The 15,835-nt window shown below is 35.4% G+C and overlaps 1 protein-coding gene across 1 annotated transcript in view; it reads right to left on the bottom strand.

Annotated features, from left to right (window-relative positions):
- LOC103265855 (thrombospondin type-1 domain-containing protein 7A-like) overlaps positions 1–15,055 on the bottom strand; it is a 48,063-nt gene extending 33,008 nt beyond the window's left edge. The window contains exons 1-5 of the mRNA XM_008063505.2: positions 14,933–15,055; positions 9,021–9,078; positions 8,573–8,751; positions 6,109–6,114; positions 4,351–4,484 (exon numbers count right to left, since the gene is read on the bottom strand). Coding sequence (XP_008061696.2) covers positions 4,351–4,484; positions 6,109–6,114; positions 8,573–8,751; positions 9,021–9,078; positions 14,933–15,055 — 500 coding nt within the window. The remainder of the gene's footprint in view (positions 1–4,350; positions 4,485–6,108; positions 6,115–8,572; positions 8,752–9,020; positions 9,079–14,932) is intronic.
- Positions 15,056–15,835: the final 780 nt, after the last annotated feature.

Genomic DNA, 15,835 nt, shown 5'->3' on the forward strand with positions numbered 1-15,835 from the left:
AGCCTCCCAAAGGCGTGGGATTACAGGCTGAGCCACCGAGCCCGGCTGAACTTCAAGCCTTTTAAACCTATTCACTGTTTTAAAGTGTCAGTTAAATTATAAATAAATTACCAATTTATACCTGGAATCCCAATTTTTCTCAGGGTTTTACAATCAGTAGGCACATTCACAAAACTATGCAGCAGAATCACCTTTCTAGACAGTGCTGCCGAATTTAAGAGAGATGCCCTTTCCCTGTGGGATACATGCAAAGAGTATGCTGTTGGTCACGTCTTATTTGGGTTTATAGCCTAGAAAGATAACCATGCAAATACCAAATACCCACCTTGGCTTTTTTTTTTGATACTGGATAAATACATAAAAAATAATCAGAAAAATATTCAGAGGTAGATATTGACATGATTTCATTGATGAGAGAAAAAAATCAAATTAGAAATCATTTGGGAGAATTTGTTTTCCCAAGAAAAAGTTCTATCCTCAACAGCATTTAAAAAATGTTCTGTTGACAGCAGCTTAGAGAGGACATGGGACCGACAAGGCATTTTAGTGCTCAAAAGTTAGATTTGCTGCTAAGAAGAGATTACATATGTGGCAGGTACTGACACAATGTTCAAGGATTAACTTGTAAAATTAACTATTGATCCAGAAATAAGAACAGATGTCCAATACTCTATTAGCAGTTACGTACATAAATCTTCATTCTCAAAGGCTTCTCTCTTTAATTTTGTATTACACAGGTAATATATTCATTTTAGAAAAATCAGAAGAAATTATAAAAATCCACATAATTCCAACACTCAGAGATAATCACTCTTAACAGATTTCATTTATAGTACATTCATTTATTTTTAAACAAACTATTACTGTAAACATATATTCATATTGTATATAATAGGACCAAACTTTATCTATCATTTGTACCATTTTAAATAGTCAAAAACATATTATGAACATTTTGTGTCATGAGCTATTTTTCTAGGATATATTTTTAATGACTACATTTGAATTTAATTGCTTTAATATGCCACAATTGTGAAAATAAAAATCCTTATTGTGGCATTTGGATGATTTATAGACTTTATTTATTTTACTCTGTATTAACAAATTTTTATCACCTTGGATTACAGAATACATATTTAAATTATGCTTTTAGCCCAAAGAAAGGCATTTCAAATTAATTTGTCTTTTTTTTGAATCAGGGTCTCACTCTGTTGCCTGGGCTGGAGTGCAATGGTACGCTGTCGGCTTACCACAGCCTCAATATCTTGGGATCAGGCAATCCTTCTACCTCAGCCTCCTGAGTAGCTGGGACTACAGGTGTGGGCCACTAAAATTTTTTTGTGTGGAGACAAGGTCTCTCTATGTTGCCTAGGAGGGAGTCAATTTCCTGGGCTTGTATGAACCTTCTACCTCAGCCTCCCAAAGTGCTTGGATTACAGGCATGAGCCACTGTGCCCAGCTTCATCTGCTTTTTTAATTTTTTAATTTTTATTTTTGGGGGTTTTTTGAATTCTCAACTTTTCTCCTTGCCAAGAAGCAAGAATTATGCTGCATGAAAACTGAACTGTGGTAGAAAGTACATATTGTAGGATCAAGTTGGAGGTAAAAGGTGTAGCAAGAGGCCCACCAGAAGTGTGGGAGTAAGAGGGTGCGGTGTCTGCACAGAATTAAAAGGCAACAGTAACAATGACTAAATCTGACTGTTTTCTACTATCACTATGCTCTGGCAATTCTAAATAATGTCAATGCAAGAAACATCCTTCCTACGAAGGCAAACCACACTCTCTGATGGGCCCTAACATCCTAAAAGAGGAGGCCTGTAATTGGAAACATTTAAACCTGCTCTGCTATAGACTCATCTGTCCTGAAATGCCACCCAACACTTACATTAAAGCAGAACATTTTGACCTTTTTAAGCAAAGTATACGGTTAGGGAGATGCACTACTCAATCAGTAGCAAACAGGAACATTATTGCACGATCAGAGATCACAATCAATATTGACCTTCTCTTTTCTCTATTTGCATTAAAAATGTTTACTGAAAAAATAGATTGATCTGAAACATTACTTTGTTTAAAATGTGTTTGAAAATGTTGAGAGTATCCACTTACAAAACAAAAAGAGAAGCAACATGCACACAGATAGTTGGAGAAGATGAAAAAAAGTTCTTTCATTTTTTAATTAACAAAATAACCTGATCAAATTCTTAATATATATATATATATATATTTTAAAAAAATCTGAGGTAAAAAATTAATCTGGAAGGAGAATGATGGAAAAAACTCTCTCTCTCTTTTTCTTCTGTTTCCCTACCTACTACTCATGACCTTCCTACCAGCTCCCTCCCCAGACTATCTGTATTAAATTCCTCAGAGAAAAACAAATAGAGGGCTCAGATGGGCTTTTGAAAAAAGAGATAAAACACTTTTTATTAGAAAAAAAAAACCCCTATATAGGTCTATGTGCAAAGATTTTATGACATAAATGCTAATTTGTTCTACTTTGCTACTGAAACAGATTGAGAAATATCAGTCTGAAGTACATGAAAAGTTAGGTCAGGGATAAGAATGAATTTCTCCATGGGTTGATAAGGTCTGTATGTTTTTATGTCTGTCCTTCCTGTGTCCATGAGCAAGGTTAGAGGAAATTGGGACAGTTAAAAAGAGTGTCAGGAGACATAGGTTTGAAGTCCAAGGCTGTCACATTACTAGATGTGCTTTCTTGGCAAGTTACTTAGTACTCTGGAATCTATAAAATGGAGGTGATAAAGCCTCATGCGCTGATTTCAGAGGGTTCTAGAGCCCTAAAGGTCATGGCACAGATGCTGCATGGAAAGTTTAATGAGTATTAAACTTGTGCTAGGCATTAGGGAATTCCTATGAACATGATGGGGTCTCTGCTTGGAGAAACACAGAATTTAAATTAAGGTGACAGTCATGTAAATGGATCCTTTCAAAATACATAGCATGGGGTGTTGATATATGATTGCAAATACCTTGTGATTCAACTTTAGGATGGACTATTATCTCTCTACTGATCTTATAGATTGATTTACCCACCAATTGATCTTAATTGATTAATCTGTTTTGAGAGGTATCAAAATACATAACATGGAGTATTGACAAATAATTGCAAATACCTTGTGATCCAACTTTGGAATGGACTATCATCTATCTCCTGATCTTATAGATTGATCTACCTATCAATTGATCTTAATCTATCCATCTGTTTTGCAAGGTATCAAAATATATAGCATGGGGTATTGGTATATTATTGCAAATAACTTGTGATTCAACTTTTGAGTAGACTGTTATCTATCTACTGATCTTATAGATTGATGTTCCCATCAACTGATCTTAATCGATTCATCTGTTTTGTAGGAAATGTTATTGAAGAATGAATAATTGTGGTAAAAATCTATGTGATTTGCAATTTTCAACATTAACACGAAACATGCTCTTTTCTCTGCATAGATATTTGCTAATACACACATATTAGTATATGTGAAAATATTCTATATCTGTGCTTTTCAACAGATAGCTACAAGCCACATGTGTCCACTGAGCCCTTGAAATACAGCAAGGGTGACTGAGGAGATGCATTTTAATTTTATCTCATCTGAATTCGTTTAAATTTAAATTAGGATAGGATATGTGGCTAGTGGCCATGCTATTGTACAGTGCCACTATAGATATGACAGGAAGAGCCACTCAGGGTTTCGGAGAAGACTCCTTGGATGAGATGAGAGTGTTCAGCTAGCCAGTTAGATGTAGCCAGAGTCTCACTCTGTTGCCAGGCTGGAGTGCAGTGTCACGCTCACAGCCACTATAGCCTCCATCTGCTGGGCTCAGGTGATCCTTCCATCTCAGCCTTCCAAGTAGCTGGAACCACAGGCATGCGCCACCACGCCCAGCTGATTTTTTGACTTATCTTAGAGACGATATCTCGCCACGTTGCCCAGGCAGGTCTCGAAGCCCTGAGCTCAGCCTCCCAAAGTGCTGGGATTACAGGCGTGAGCCACCGTTCCCAGCTAAAAGTGCAAGAGTTTAAAACAGATTATTTTAAAAGTGCACTTGGAAATATATTTGTTCTTTAAGAAACAAAGTTACTGGGGTTGAAAACTGATATGAGTTCAGATTAAATATGCTGGCCCTTCTCTTCAAGAGCATCTTGAAGTGAAACTTCCTACATCAGACTGCCAGGTCTGCTTGAAGAATGAACACAGATTCCCTAAGGACAAAACTAAAGGCGATTTTGTTCAGAAGACCAGGGAGCAGTGGACAATTTTGTGGGCCCATGAGTCCCAGGAGGGGTCGTGCATCTGGCTCTGGATAACAGGGTTGGGCTCACCTCACTTTTCGGGTTTGCACGCCTTCTCCGCAGTTCTCCCGCGTGTTCACAAAGGTCACCTTGCAGACGCTCCAGGGCTCTGTGACCCATATGTACTGGTGGCAGTCACTGTGGCATGGTACGACCTCATACACCTGAAACACACACGGTTCAGCGATCTCAGGGAGTCTGAGGAGACTGGGTGGGTAAATGCCCACACCACAGCTATCCTTGCTTCACTGCTAGCTATTCTCACTCCTCTCCTTCATTGCTCATTTTAAAATAGCTAAGAGCCTCATCTAAGGAGTTCAGCAGGAAAGGGACGGGCTGACCCTGTAGCATTCACTGGTTCTGCTATTGCGTGGCTGGTGTAGACCCGACCTGTTGGACTGCATTAGACACATGGTCTATCTTCCTGTATGGACCCCTTAAGCACACTGTATGTGTATGCCTTGTTTATAGTTTTGTGTGTCTTCAATACTTAGCCTGGGATAGTCATATGTTAGGCACTCAACAGAGATTTGTAAAATAAATGAAGGAATAGATGAACCGGTGAACTAAATGGGTATATAGACATAGATGTTTTCCAAATAAATATAATTTGTCCTGTTTTCCAGATAAATATGTCTAATTATAAAAATTTATACTTTTTTGTGTTTCAAACAGAAAATTAAATTAAAGGAAAAACAATATGAAACAAAACCATCATAAAAACCAATCCTCAGTTATTTAGGGCTTGAAAACAAAGCCTGTCTCATATTACACAGCAAAATCCCAAAGCAGTAAGGACCATATGAAACAAGGCAAATTGTCTCTGCTCTTAGTATCCAGAAAGACTTTTGGTCTAACATTTGGGGTGATATGCTTGGTTTCAGGATTTTTAGAATACACCAATTATGCTGCTAAGAAGAAGGACTAAACAAAGGAAATTAGTGGCTCCAAATCTATGGCAACCAAGCTGACTCAACCGTCGAGGAAAAAATCTTTAAAAATATTTTCCTACTCTCTGATAGTTCAAGTCTTATTTCCTATTTTACACACACACACACACACACACACACACACACACACACGCACATAGAAATGATCACGTGTACATGTTTTGTGCTACTAATTACAAAAAAGGTAGATTTTAAATAGCTCTTAGAGCCATTCTAGTGTGCCAATAGGAGTGGACTAAAATCCCAAGTAAGAAGAGTAAAGTGAACTGATCTCAAATAGGAATAAAAAACACACACCGTGGGCATCAGATTCTCCAGTGATCACGTCGGGTGATTGCATTCACATTTGGGTGCTTATGCAAATAGGACTAAATCACACAGGGTAAATATTGCCCCACCACTTGTGGGGAAAGGGAAATGGAAGGAGAAATGCTGTTTTCCCTAATCCTTTAATGACTCTCATTCAATCTCCTCCATTTAGGGGGATACAGATCAGTTCTGAACAACTCCCACCCATCCATTCCCAGGTCACCTGCACCTTTTCCCTCTGAAAAACAGGAGACCCTTGATGAGGGTATCATTGCCTTGTCAAGCTTCATGTAATGAGGCGTCTTTCCCCCACCCGTGTTCACCTCAGGCCCTAATATTAAAATGAGGAAACACAGGTAACTATGCCAGGAAATAAAAATGGAACTGCCACAGGAAAAAAAATTATGGAAAATGAGATATTTTTCCCCTTGTAAAACATAAAAGACAAAAGCAGGACAAGAAATACGTTCTCAGGAATTTTAAAAAAAGAAGCATTCTGTTAAGAGCCATGAGGTTTAAGAGTTCTTACCTGTGCCTGGAATGGGGTTCAACAGGAGTGAAGAAAGGGGAGAGAAACAAAGATGAGTAAAAATGTCAGTATATTATGAGAAGAACTCATGTGGTAAGTTTTAAGCATTGTTAACCACATAAAAGCCTACTTTTTTTTTTGGTAAAAGATTAGGACATTTTTCTTAGGCCTTAGGAGAGAAAACCCAACTACGTCTTATTGTTGAAAAGTGAGATGCACACTTAAGTACTGCAAACAGCTCAGCCAAGGAAAGAATTTGATGGGCAGGATGAAGAAATCTTAGAAAACTGAGTCGACCTCAAAATGCATAGCATGGAGAATTGATATATAACTTGTGATTCAACTTTTGGATGAATTATTATTTATCTACTGATCTTTTTTTTTTTTTTTCATTAATCAGTATTTTTTATTATGGTTTTGTGGGGTACAGTTAAGGGTTAGGTGTACAATGACGTTTCATTCAGGCACCCTGTAGATAAGAAGTGTTTTCCCATCCCCCGACAGATATTTGCTACTGTTAATCCCATCCCCCTCCCCCCCAAAGTTTCCCAGTACCATCCGTCATTTTCTCATAGTATTGCATTGGATGTTCAAGGTCCATTATATGAGTGAGAACATGTGATATTTGGATTTTTGTTTTTGTGAGAGGTCACTCTATCTACTGATCTTATAATTGATCTCCCCATCGACTGATCTTAATCGATTCATCCATTTTGCAGGAAATATTATTGAGGAATGTGTAATTGTGGTAAAAATCTATTCACAATTTTCAACATTAACACAAAACTCCACATATTCTTTTCTTTTCCTAGATATTTACTAATACATAAATCCACAGAACTTTTTATTTTTATGTAGGACATTCATGCTCAAAGGCAAACGTTCAAAAGTTTATTATCTGTTGTTTATCTTTGGCTTTTCAGTTGTTAATGTCTTGATAAACCTTTAGCAGGCTGATAGCAAGTACACAATGCCACTATCAAACTCTGCATCATATTATATGAATTAGAAAGTTACAGAGAAATGGTTTAAGCTAAAAACTTCGCATAGCAAAGACAACTTGGTCCAAATCCCGAGTCTTGAACCTTTATAAATTCACCATTAGGGAAAATGCTCAGGCAAACACATCTTATTTTAATTGTGGAGCTGACTGGGTGACTAAAGTGAAATGGGTATGAGTATGTGTAGAATTTATTAAGACTATGGCTCATCATATATTAAAATTTAAATTGTCTGTCAGGAATTTTGGATTTCAAAATTTGTAGAGAAATATCATTTACATTTTTGTTTAGGTAGTCTGTCTTACAATTAGAGTCCAGGAACTGAATTCTCTTTAGAAACATCACCAGCATGTTCTGAGACAGGGAAGCCCAGTGACCAGTAGGTGGCAGCAGGGGAGCACATTACTTGCCCTCAGTTACATTTGAAGGACAGATTGAGGAATTTTACTTGGGGGGAAAAAATCAAGATTCCTAATGGAATTTAATTCTCCACTATTTCATCTTTATTTAGTTTATTCATAAAAAATTTATTTGTTTTTTTCTACAGTGTGCTTTTATTATGAGCAAATTTAAGGTAAATTGTGGAAGGAAATCATGTGTACAGGTAAGTAGAGTGTTTAGAGATTAAAATTAGTCTATAAATGTATGAAACATTTCTATATATTTAAGGACTTGGTTCATTTAATTGTGACTTAAATCCAAATACACCACTTGAATTTACATGTTGCATGAAATTTATTATCTGTTAATTCATATGTAGCCCAAACATGTTAAAAACTGTCTGATACATTTCATTTAAATGAGTCACAATTCCTTGATTCAATTTTTTACTTGTTATCTACAACAGAATACAAATAACAACTATTAACAGCAGCTAAGAAAGTGTGCATCCCAAGTTAAAGTTTCAAATAAAATGAAAAATGGCCAGTGACTTAGTCGACAGTATACTTATGGTGACTCTGAGGTCATCTTCATATTTAAATTTTTCTCAATTTATTTTATATCATATACATTTTACAAAGAGTAGACTTTTCTTAATTTAAGATCCAAACCCATATACTTTTTTAAAATTTTAATTCATGTAGTTGACAATTGAGATGTCTTTTCTGAGAGTCTAGAGAAACGATAAGAATGAGTTAATCTCAGCCTACATGATAGAATTTTATGACAGATTAAATATCTTGACATTATTTCAAAGACAGGTGTCATTTTCCTCTCCATTGAATTATGTTCATATTCATACACTTGCAGGGTACAGAATCTCCAGAGAATACAGGGATAATATATCTAATTTGAGATTTTTAATAACATACATATATTTACTCAAGTATTCAAAAGATAAAATGGGTCACATTTCTGACTCAGGAGCTATGATTGACTCGTTTCCATTTTGGAGAAAAAAAATTAAATCATTGTCAGTCTAAACGATAGCTTAATACTCTCTCAACAATGACAGAAAATACCTGATTGACATGGTCCAGTTTGGGGCATGGCCTTCCTCCATTGTAGGGTTTTTCACGCAGCCATTTAGAGCGCACCTTCACACCACTTCCGCAGGACTTGCTGCAGCGCGACCAGTTGGACCACTCGCTGAGCTTACAGTCTGAGGGGCAAGGAATGATACAAGCTTCCTCGATGTAACCTAGTGGAAGCAAACAAGACAAGAACTGACTCTCCACCTGTCACTCTCCCACTACCACTGGCCCTTCCAGCTAATTTAGAAGGTCCACATCTGACTCAACAGCAGTATGTGAATGCAGAGGTGTCTTCGTTGTTAGGGACTCAAATGAGATCCTGCAGGAAAATGACACACACACACAGTGACTCTGTTAAAACTGTTAAAACAAGAGCTGAGCAGCTGCCATATTGTCTGCTGAAAATTCATGCTCACCATGTTTCAACATTTCTAACTTTCTGACAGCTCGTGTTTAATTGACAATAACCTGTCTGCTGCCATATCATTCTCATGCTGTCAGAGTGAGACATTAAAAAAATTATAACATGGTTTTCTATAAAAACCCTATCTGTTAATGTCACACAGATGCAGGATTCTGAGTTTATGCAGTGTTCTTTCTTAAGAAGAAGAGTTAGCTCTTTTCAATTAATATCTGAAAGAAACCATTTAACTTAGCTTCTTATGTTTCTTCTTATTTGAAAATAAAGTCTGAAGGGGAAAAAAAGCGAGGGACATTAAACAATCATATTTTCACCATCCTGTCAATTTCAAAGCACCTTCATATCTTGTATCTAATTGAGTCTCTTGAAAATCTTATGAATGTCTCGTGCAGGTATTGATATCCTAGTGGCCAGAGAAAAAAACAAATGCAGAGAGACAACTGACAAGTTCCAGGTCACATGATAAGGGATGGCCCAAGGTCTTCTGAGGTCTAGTCCAGTACTCATTCCATCATATCACACAGCCTATTACATTAATGGTGCAGAGATTTGTTTCAGGAAATGGGAACATTTTTCCTTGAATAGTCCTTTACTAACAACTTGCTACTTTCCAGTATCAATCTATCATGATTATGCTCAAGTTTGCCTTGAAAAACAAGCAGAATTCTTCTAGTCAAGAATCAAATACATGTTTGTCCTCTGTAGTACTATAAATATAGAGAGATGTTGTTCCTGATACATGAAAACCATTTTGCCTCAACAGCAGAGGTTTGATTTTGATGATAATATAAACAATTTATACCAGGGAACTCCAGGTAGGTTTAACAAAGTTATTGAGATATAATTCATATAAAGTAAAGATAAGTTCATTTGGTTTTTAGTATATTTCCTGGGTTGTTCGATCATCACCCCTATCTAATTTTAGAATGTCTTTATAATCCCCCAAAGAAACCCTGTAATTATTGACAATCACTTCCCATTTTCTTCTTTCTTATCTTTTGCCAACCATTAACCTACTTTCTGTCTCTGTGCATTTGCCTGATCTTGACATTTCATATAAATGAAATCAAACATCATGTGATCTTTTGTGACTGACTTCTTTCACTTACTATGTTTTCAAGGTTTGTTTATGTTCTAGTATGCCAGTACGCCTGTCCTTTCTGTGACTAAATAACATTCCATTGTATGGACATGACACATTTTGTTTGTCCACTCAGCAGTGAATGAGTTGTTTCCATATTTTGTCTATTATAAATAATGCTGCATGAACATTTGTGTGTCAGTTCTGTGTGGACATAAATTTTCAGTGCTCTTGGATCTATACCTAGAAGTGAAATAGCTCGCTCACATGGTAACTATATTTAACTTTTGAAGGAAGTGTCAAACTATTTTCCAAAATGACTGCACCAGTTTACATTCCACTCGCAATGTATGCAGCTTCCAATTTCCATAGACCCTTGTCAAACTTGTTTTGTCTATGTTTTTATTTGATTGTTCTTTGATGAACAAAAGTTTTAAATGTTGACGTTCAATTTATATACTTTTCTTTAGTTACCTGAGCTTTGGTATCATATCTAGGAAAGCATCACCTAGTCCAAGGTCACATAGGTTTACAACTATGCTTTTTTCCCAACGGCTTGACCGTTTTAGCTCTTATATTTAGGTACGCCATTTCATTTTGAGTTAATTTTTTTACATGATAAAAGATAGGATCTAACTTCATTCTTTTGTGTGTGGTTATTGGACTATTCTGGACCCATTTGTTGAGAAGACTATTCTTTCCTCATTTAAATGTTTTGGCACATTTTTGAAAATCAACTGACCATCAAAGAAAGAGTTTAGTTTTAGACTCTAAATTCCATTCCATTTATCTCTTGTCTAGTCTCATGATAGTACCACACTGTCTTGATTACTGTGACTTTGTGGTACATTTCAAAATCAGAAAGTGTGAGTCTTCCTACTTTCTTCTTATTTTTAGAGATAGTTTTGGTTATTTTGAGTCCTTTGTATTTTTATATGCATTCTAGAATCCGATTGTCAATTTCTGAAAAAAAAAAAAAAAAATGGTGGCTAGCTACTGTGTCAAACCTGTTAATCAATTTGGGAATACTGTCATCTTAATCCAGGCACGTGGCATTTCTTTTCATCATTTCAATTATTAATTTTTTTCAATGATGTTTTATAGTTTTAAGTGTATACATCTTGAACTTATTATATTTATTCCTAAGTATTTTATTCTTTTTATTCTAGGTAGACTTCAAGAAGAATCAAAAAGCATTGATTTCTTTAATTATAGGGAAATCAAGCCACCTTTAAAACAAAATGACAAATCTAATTTATAAGTTTGTGCTTATAAACTGTCCTGTACCGAAATAGTGTCAAAATGCTAATCAATTTATTACACAGTATTTTCTAGCCTTGCCTAAACATAAGTTACCTGGGACACATATTAAAAATACAGGCTCCCAGCATTCTCCAAACTAAGATATAGACATGGATGCAATTCATTGAACTTACTCAGGTTTCACAAGTTTTACTCATACTAATTTGTACATGTGTGAGTGTGTATGACTGAAGTTAGAAAATACTATTGTAAGACATAGGCAGAACCAGCAAAATCTGGAAGAGAAATAGATTTGTGGCATATCTTTTTATATATCATCTCCTATACTTTTGCCAAATATATGCATCATTTGTTTAAAATGTTTTATTGTTGTCTCCATACACAAATGTGCATCTTTCATAAGTGTCTATTTCACTGAACACATCCATGAAATCAATACTTTGGGATTCTCCTTTGTGTTCCTTTCCAGCCATTTACGCACTCTTACAAGAGTAACTTCTGACTTCTCACAAAGTAGAATAGTTTTACTTTAAAAAATATTTTATGTAAGTAAAGTCATACGGGGGGGAGCCCCCAAATAATGGAATCGATTTATAAAAAACTGTGTATTTATTCTTACGGGTTTATACTTCAGTCACCTTCAAAGTACTCTCTGTTTGATGCAATACACCTACTTTTCTACTGCTCAAAACAGTTTTTGAACTCGTCAATTTTGATGCATTTTAGTGCTTCTGCCATTTTTTGTTTCACCTCTCCCACATCGGCAAAACGGTTCCTTTTGAGGATTTTTTAATCTGGGGAAACCAAAAAAAGGTCATTCTGGGTGAGATCAAGTGAGGGTCAGGCCAGATTTTTGGACAAAAACTGCCGAACACTCAGCACGGTGTGGGCAGGTGCACCCATAAATCACCCATCATGAAATGGGCAAACACATTGAAAGAATCTTCCCCCAAAATTAACTGAAGCCCAATGCAACCTCTCAATGCAAAGTTAGCTGGTACATGGATGCCAACAGGTTCCTAGAACACTTACCTTGTGGGGGAAGCCTGTATAAGGCACCTGCCCTCCAGAAAATAACTCTGATTTTTGGGGGGAGGATCACCCCTCATATATTATATATCCATTTGTGATAGCTTTCTTTCACTCTATAATGTAATGTGAGATTCATCCATGCTACTGAATGCTGTTGAAGATTACTCATTCTAATTGATGTGCTGCATTCCATTATGAATATATTATGATTTACTTAGTCATCCTGTTGTTGGTGAGTATTTGGGTCGTTTTCAATATGGGGCTATTATTAGCTGTGCTGCTACGAACATTCTGGAACATGTATTTTGAGGAAAGCATGTATGTGTTTCTGTTGGGTGTATCCCTAGGAGAGAAATTGATGAGTCAGAGGTATGAATATTACTTGTTGTAGATGAAGTGTAAAATAATTTTTTAAAAATGGGATCATAAATTTGGTACGAAGAGCAGAATGCAATGAAAGAGAGTTTAAAAGTGGGAATTAGTCACAGATAATCTTTTGGAAGGCAGACATGGCAGTTGGGGTTTTGTCAGTTGTAAGACACTGGGGACAGAAAGAAGATGCCAATGCTGTTTTAAATGTACTACTTATATTGAAGATGACTTTTGGAGTATTGATAATGACCCAGAGGAAAGTCCTAGTGGGGAAGGTTTGTACTACAAGAATTGAAAAGAACTGAAAAAGTACTTTACAATAGTGTTTATTGTCATTTTAAAAAACATAGCTAGTCTTCAGATACATTGCAGTGATACACTTAAACCTTATACTTTGACTTTAATTATGGTTTTACATAGGGAAATAAACCCCCCTTTACTATTTTGAGTTGAAATATATTTCAAAACTTATTCTCTTTTTCCTACAGCACAGTCAGAAAATATTTATCTAAAATAGTATGAGATCACTGTTCAAACTGAATGACATCATATTAATAAAATGTTTGTATACTCTTGTAAAAAAAAGTAAAATAATATGAGATGCCTAAAAAATAACTCTTGATAGGGCCAGTAATGATTAGTTTTCTTTTTGAAAGCAAACTGTAAAAATGTCTAAGGTGATTTCCACATCAATGACATTATGACCAAATTATTTAATAATATTTGTAAAAGCATAAAAACTTTCAAAAAATACCAATCATTTCTAATATTATCAATAGCTTTGGCAAAAGAAAACTAGTATTTCAGAGGTTATAAGTTATGAAAATATTTTTAGAAGAACTGTATTTCTCTACTTTGATAAACTGCAAAATGACTGTCAAAAGCAAACCTCTAACATTTTGTCATCCAGCAAATGTAACTGTAAATAGAATCACATAATCTTTCAGGTCACTACCTCATAGAGTAACAGATAAACAGAAATTCTTTTCTTTTATTCTATCTGTTGAAATATTATGGCATGAGTGAGAATTAACTTGTGTGACTTCATACTGATTCTCATTGTATTATTAGAAAAGGAGATATAAAACTTTTATGTCTGACTTTCAAATAGCATATTCCAGAGAGCATCTCGCAAATAAAACTCAACCTATTAAACTGTTAAAAGATACAAATTAGGAACTGAGAGGAAGATAAAACTGCAAAAGATAGATTGCCTAGCATCTCGTTTTTATTTTCAAGTGTCTGACAACATCCAATAATTGCCTGTCATGTTTCTTTAACACCATTACAATCCTTAACACTCCTAGTGAGCTAGAGAAGCATTCCCCTGCCTTCTCTGCTGAGATCATTTTTTTAGGGCAATTAACACCCAACAATCATGGAGGATAGAAAGATAGAGACACTTTGGATGTGTTTTAAGGCTGAATAAACGGCCAGCATCTTGGAGCAATGTATGGTTTCTTAGGATGCCGGCATAAAATAAATGACTTTACCTTTAGGATATTAAGTTTTAGCAGTTCAACACTGAATTAGATATTTGGAAGAATCAAACTCCTGACTTTTTTGATAGTATTTTTTTGTGTTCTGTATCTCTTCTGACTGCTCCATCCAGCATGAAATGAATCCAAAACCCTAGCAGGCTTATAGTGGCAATTAGAGGACATACTGCCTTTGAGAGATAGATCCAGTCACTTCATTCATTTGATTATCTGCAAGATAAAGTAGATCATAACAACTTTAACAATTACTAAATTATGCTGTTGAAAGATGAAAGTATTAATTTTGAAAGCACATGGAAAATATTGGTTGGTTCTGATTGGCAGCTGTGTGAATGAGTAGCTCTGGCATTCTATCTGAAACATCTGGATTAATTTCAAAAGCAAATTAAAATATCTCTCTTACTTAAATATGTATTATATGTACATGATTGCAAACAGGAATGAGACAATTTAGCTAGATTATTATCTATAGTAGTCCTCATGGGCTTGAAAAAATTTTTAAAAATTTGTAAAAACTTTCCAGTGGAAAGATTATTCTTTAGAAATTATATATTAAAAAACAGTAAATTGATAACTTGGGAAAACAAAATTACTATGTACAAGGAGAGATTTCCCCCTCCCCACCCCCCAAAAACCTCAGAATTGTCTTTTGTAGATTGAGATACTTGTAACAGGCTTACCCTGCCAGGAAAGAGTTCTAGGAACCCATAGGCATCAGTGTACCTGCTAGCATTGTTGTGAGAGCCTGCATTCAACTTCAGTGAATTTGTTTTTCTGGATATTCTTTCAATGCATTTGCCCATTTCATGATGGGTGATTTATGAGTGCACCTGTCCACACCTTACTGTGTTCAGTAGTTTTTGACCAAAAGCAGCATGACTCTCATGCCCCCACCCTCCTGATTCACCCGATCTTGCCCCAATGACTTTTTTTGTTTGTTTTGCCAATGAAAAAAGTCCGCAAAGGGAAATGTTTTGCTGATGTGGAAGAGTGAAACAAAAAATAGCAGAAACACTAAAAGGCATCAAAATTGATGAGTTCAAAAACTGTTTTGAGCAGTGGAAAAGGTGTATAGCATAAAAGAGAGTATTTTAAAGCAACTGAAGTTTAAACATGTAAGAGTAATTACAAAATTTTTAATAAATAAATTCCCTTTGTTTTTTGGGTCCCCCCTCGTATATATCCAAAATCTTACATTCCAACATTCTACCCAAATTCATATAGACGATGGTTGAAAAGCTATAAATCAATATTTGGTAATAAATTATCATAGTGAAGTGCTCAGGCAAATTTACATAACTGCAATAAAATACTATTTAAATATTAATTATGTTTGTTTTATACATATTTTAAAAGCATATCTCTTTATATCTGCTAAGGATTTATACATTTTCTCAGAAAATTTCAACATCAGTTTGAATGGTTATGAGGCTTTTTTATTGTTATTTTAATACTGGGTGCTTACTCAATGACCCTGCTTATTCAGTTTCATTTAGGCTCATTAGTGTCCAAGATCATTATCAAGAACATTTCTTTTTAAAAAAATTTTAAAGATGTGGGGTACAAATCAGGGTTAGGTATAC

The sequence above is a fragment of the Carlito syrichta genome, unplaced genomic scaffold (genome assembly GCF_000164805.1).
Source record: "Carlito syrichta isolate Samal-C Ts95f unplaced genomic scaffold, Tarsius_syrichta-2.0.1 Scaffold306890, whole genome shotgun sequence".
NCBI classification, from domain to species: Eukaryota; Metazoa; Chordata; class Mammalia; order Primates; family Tarsiidae; genus Carlito; species Carlito syrichta.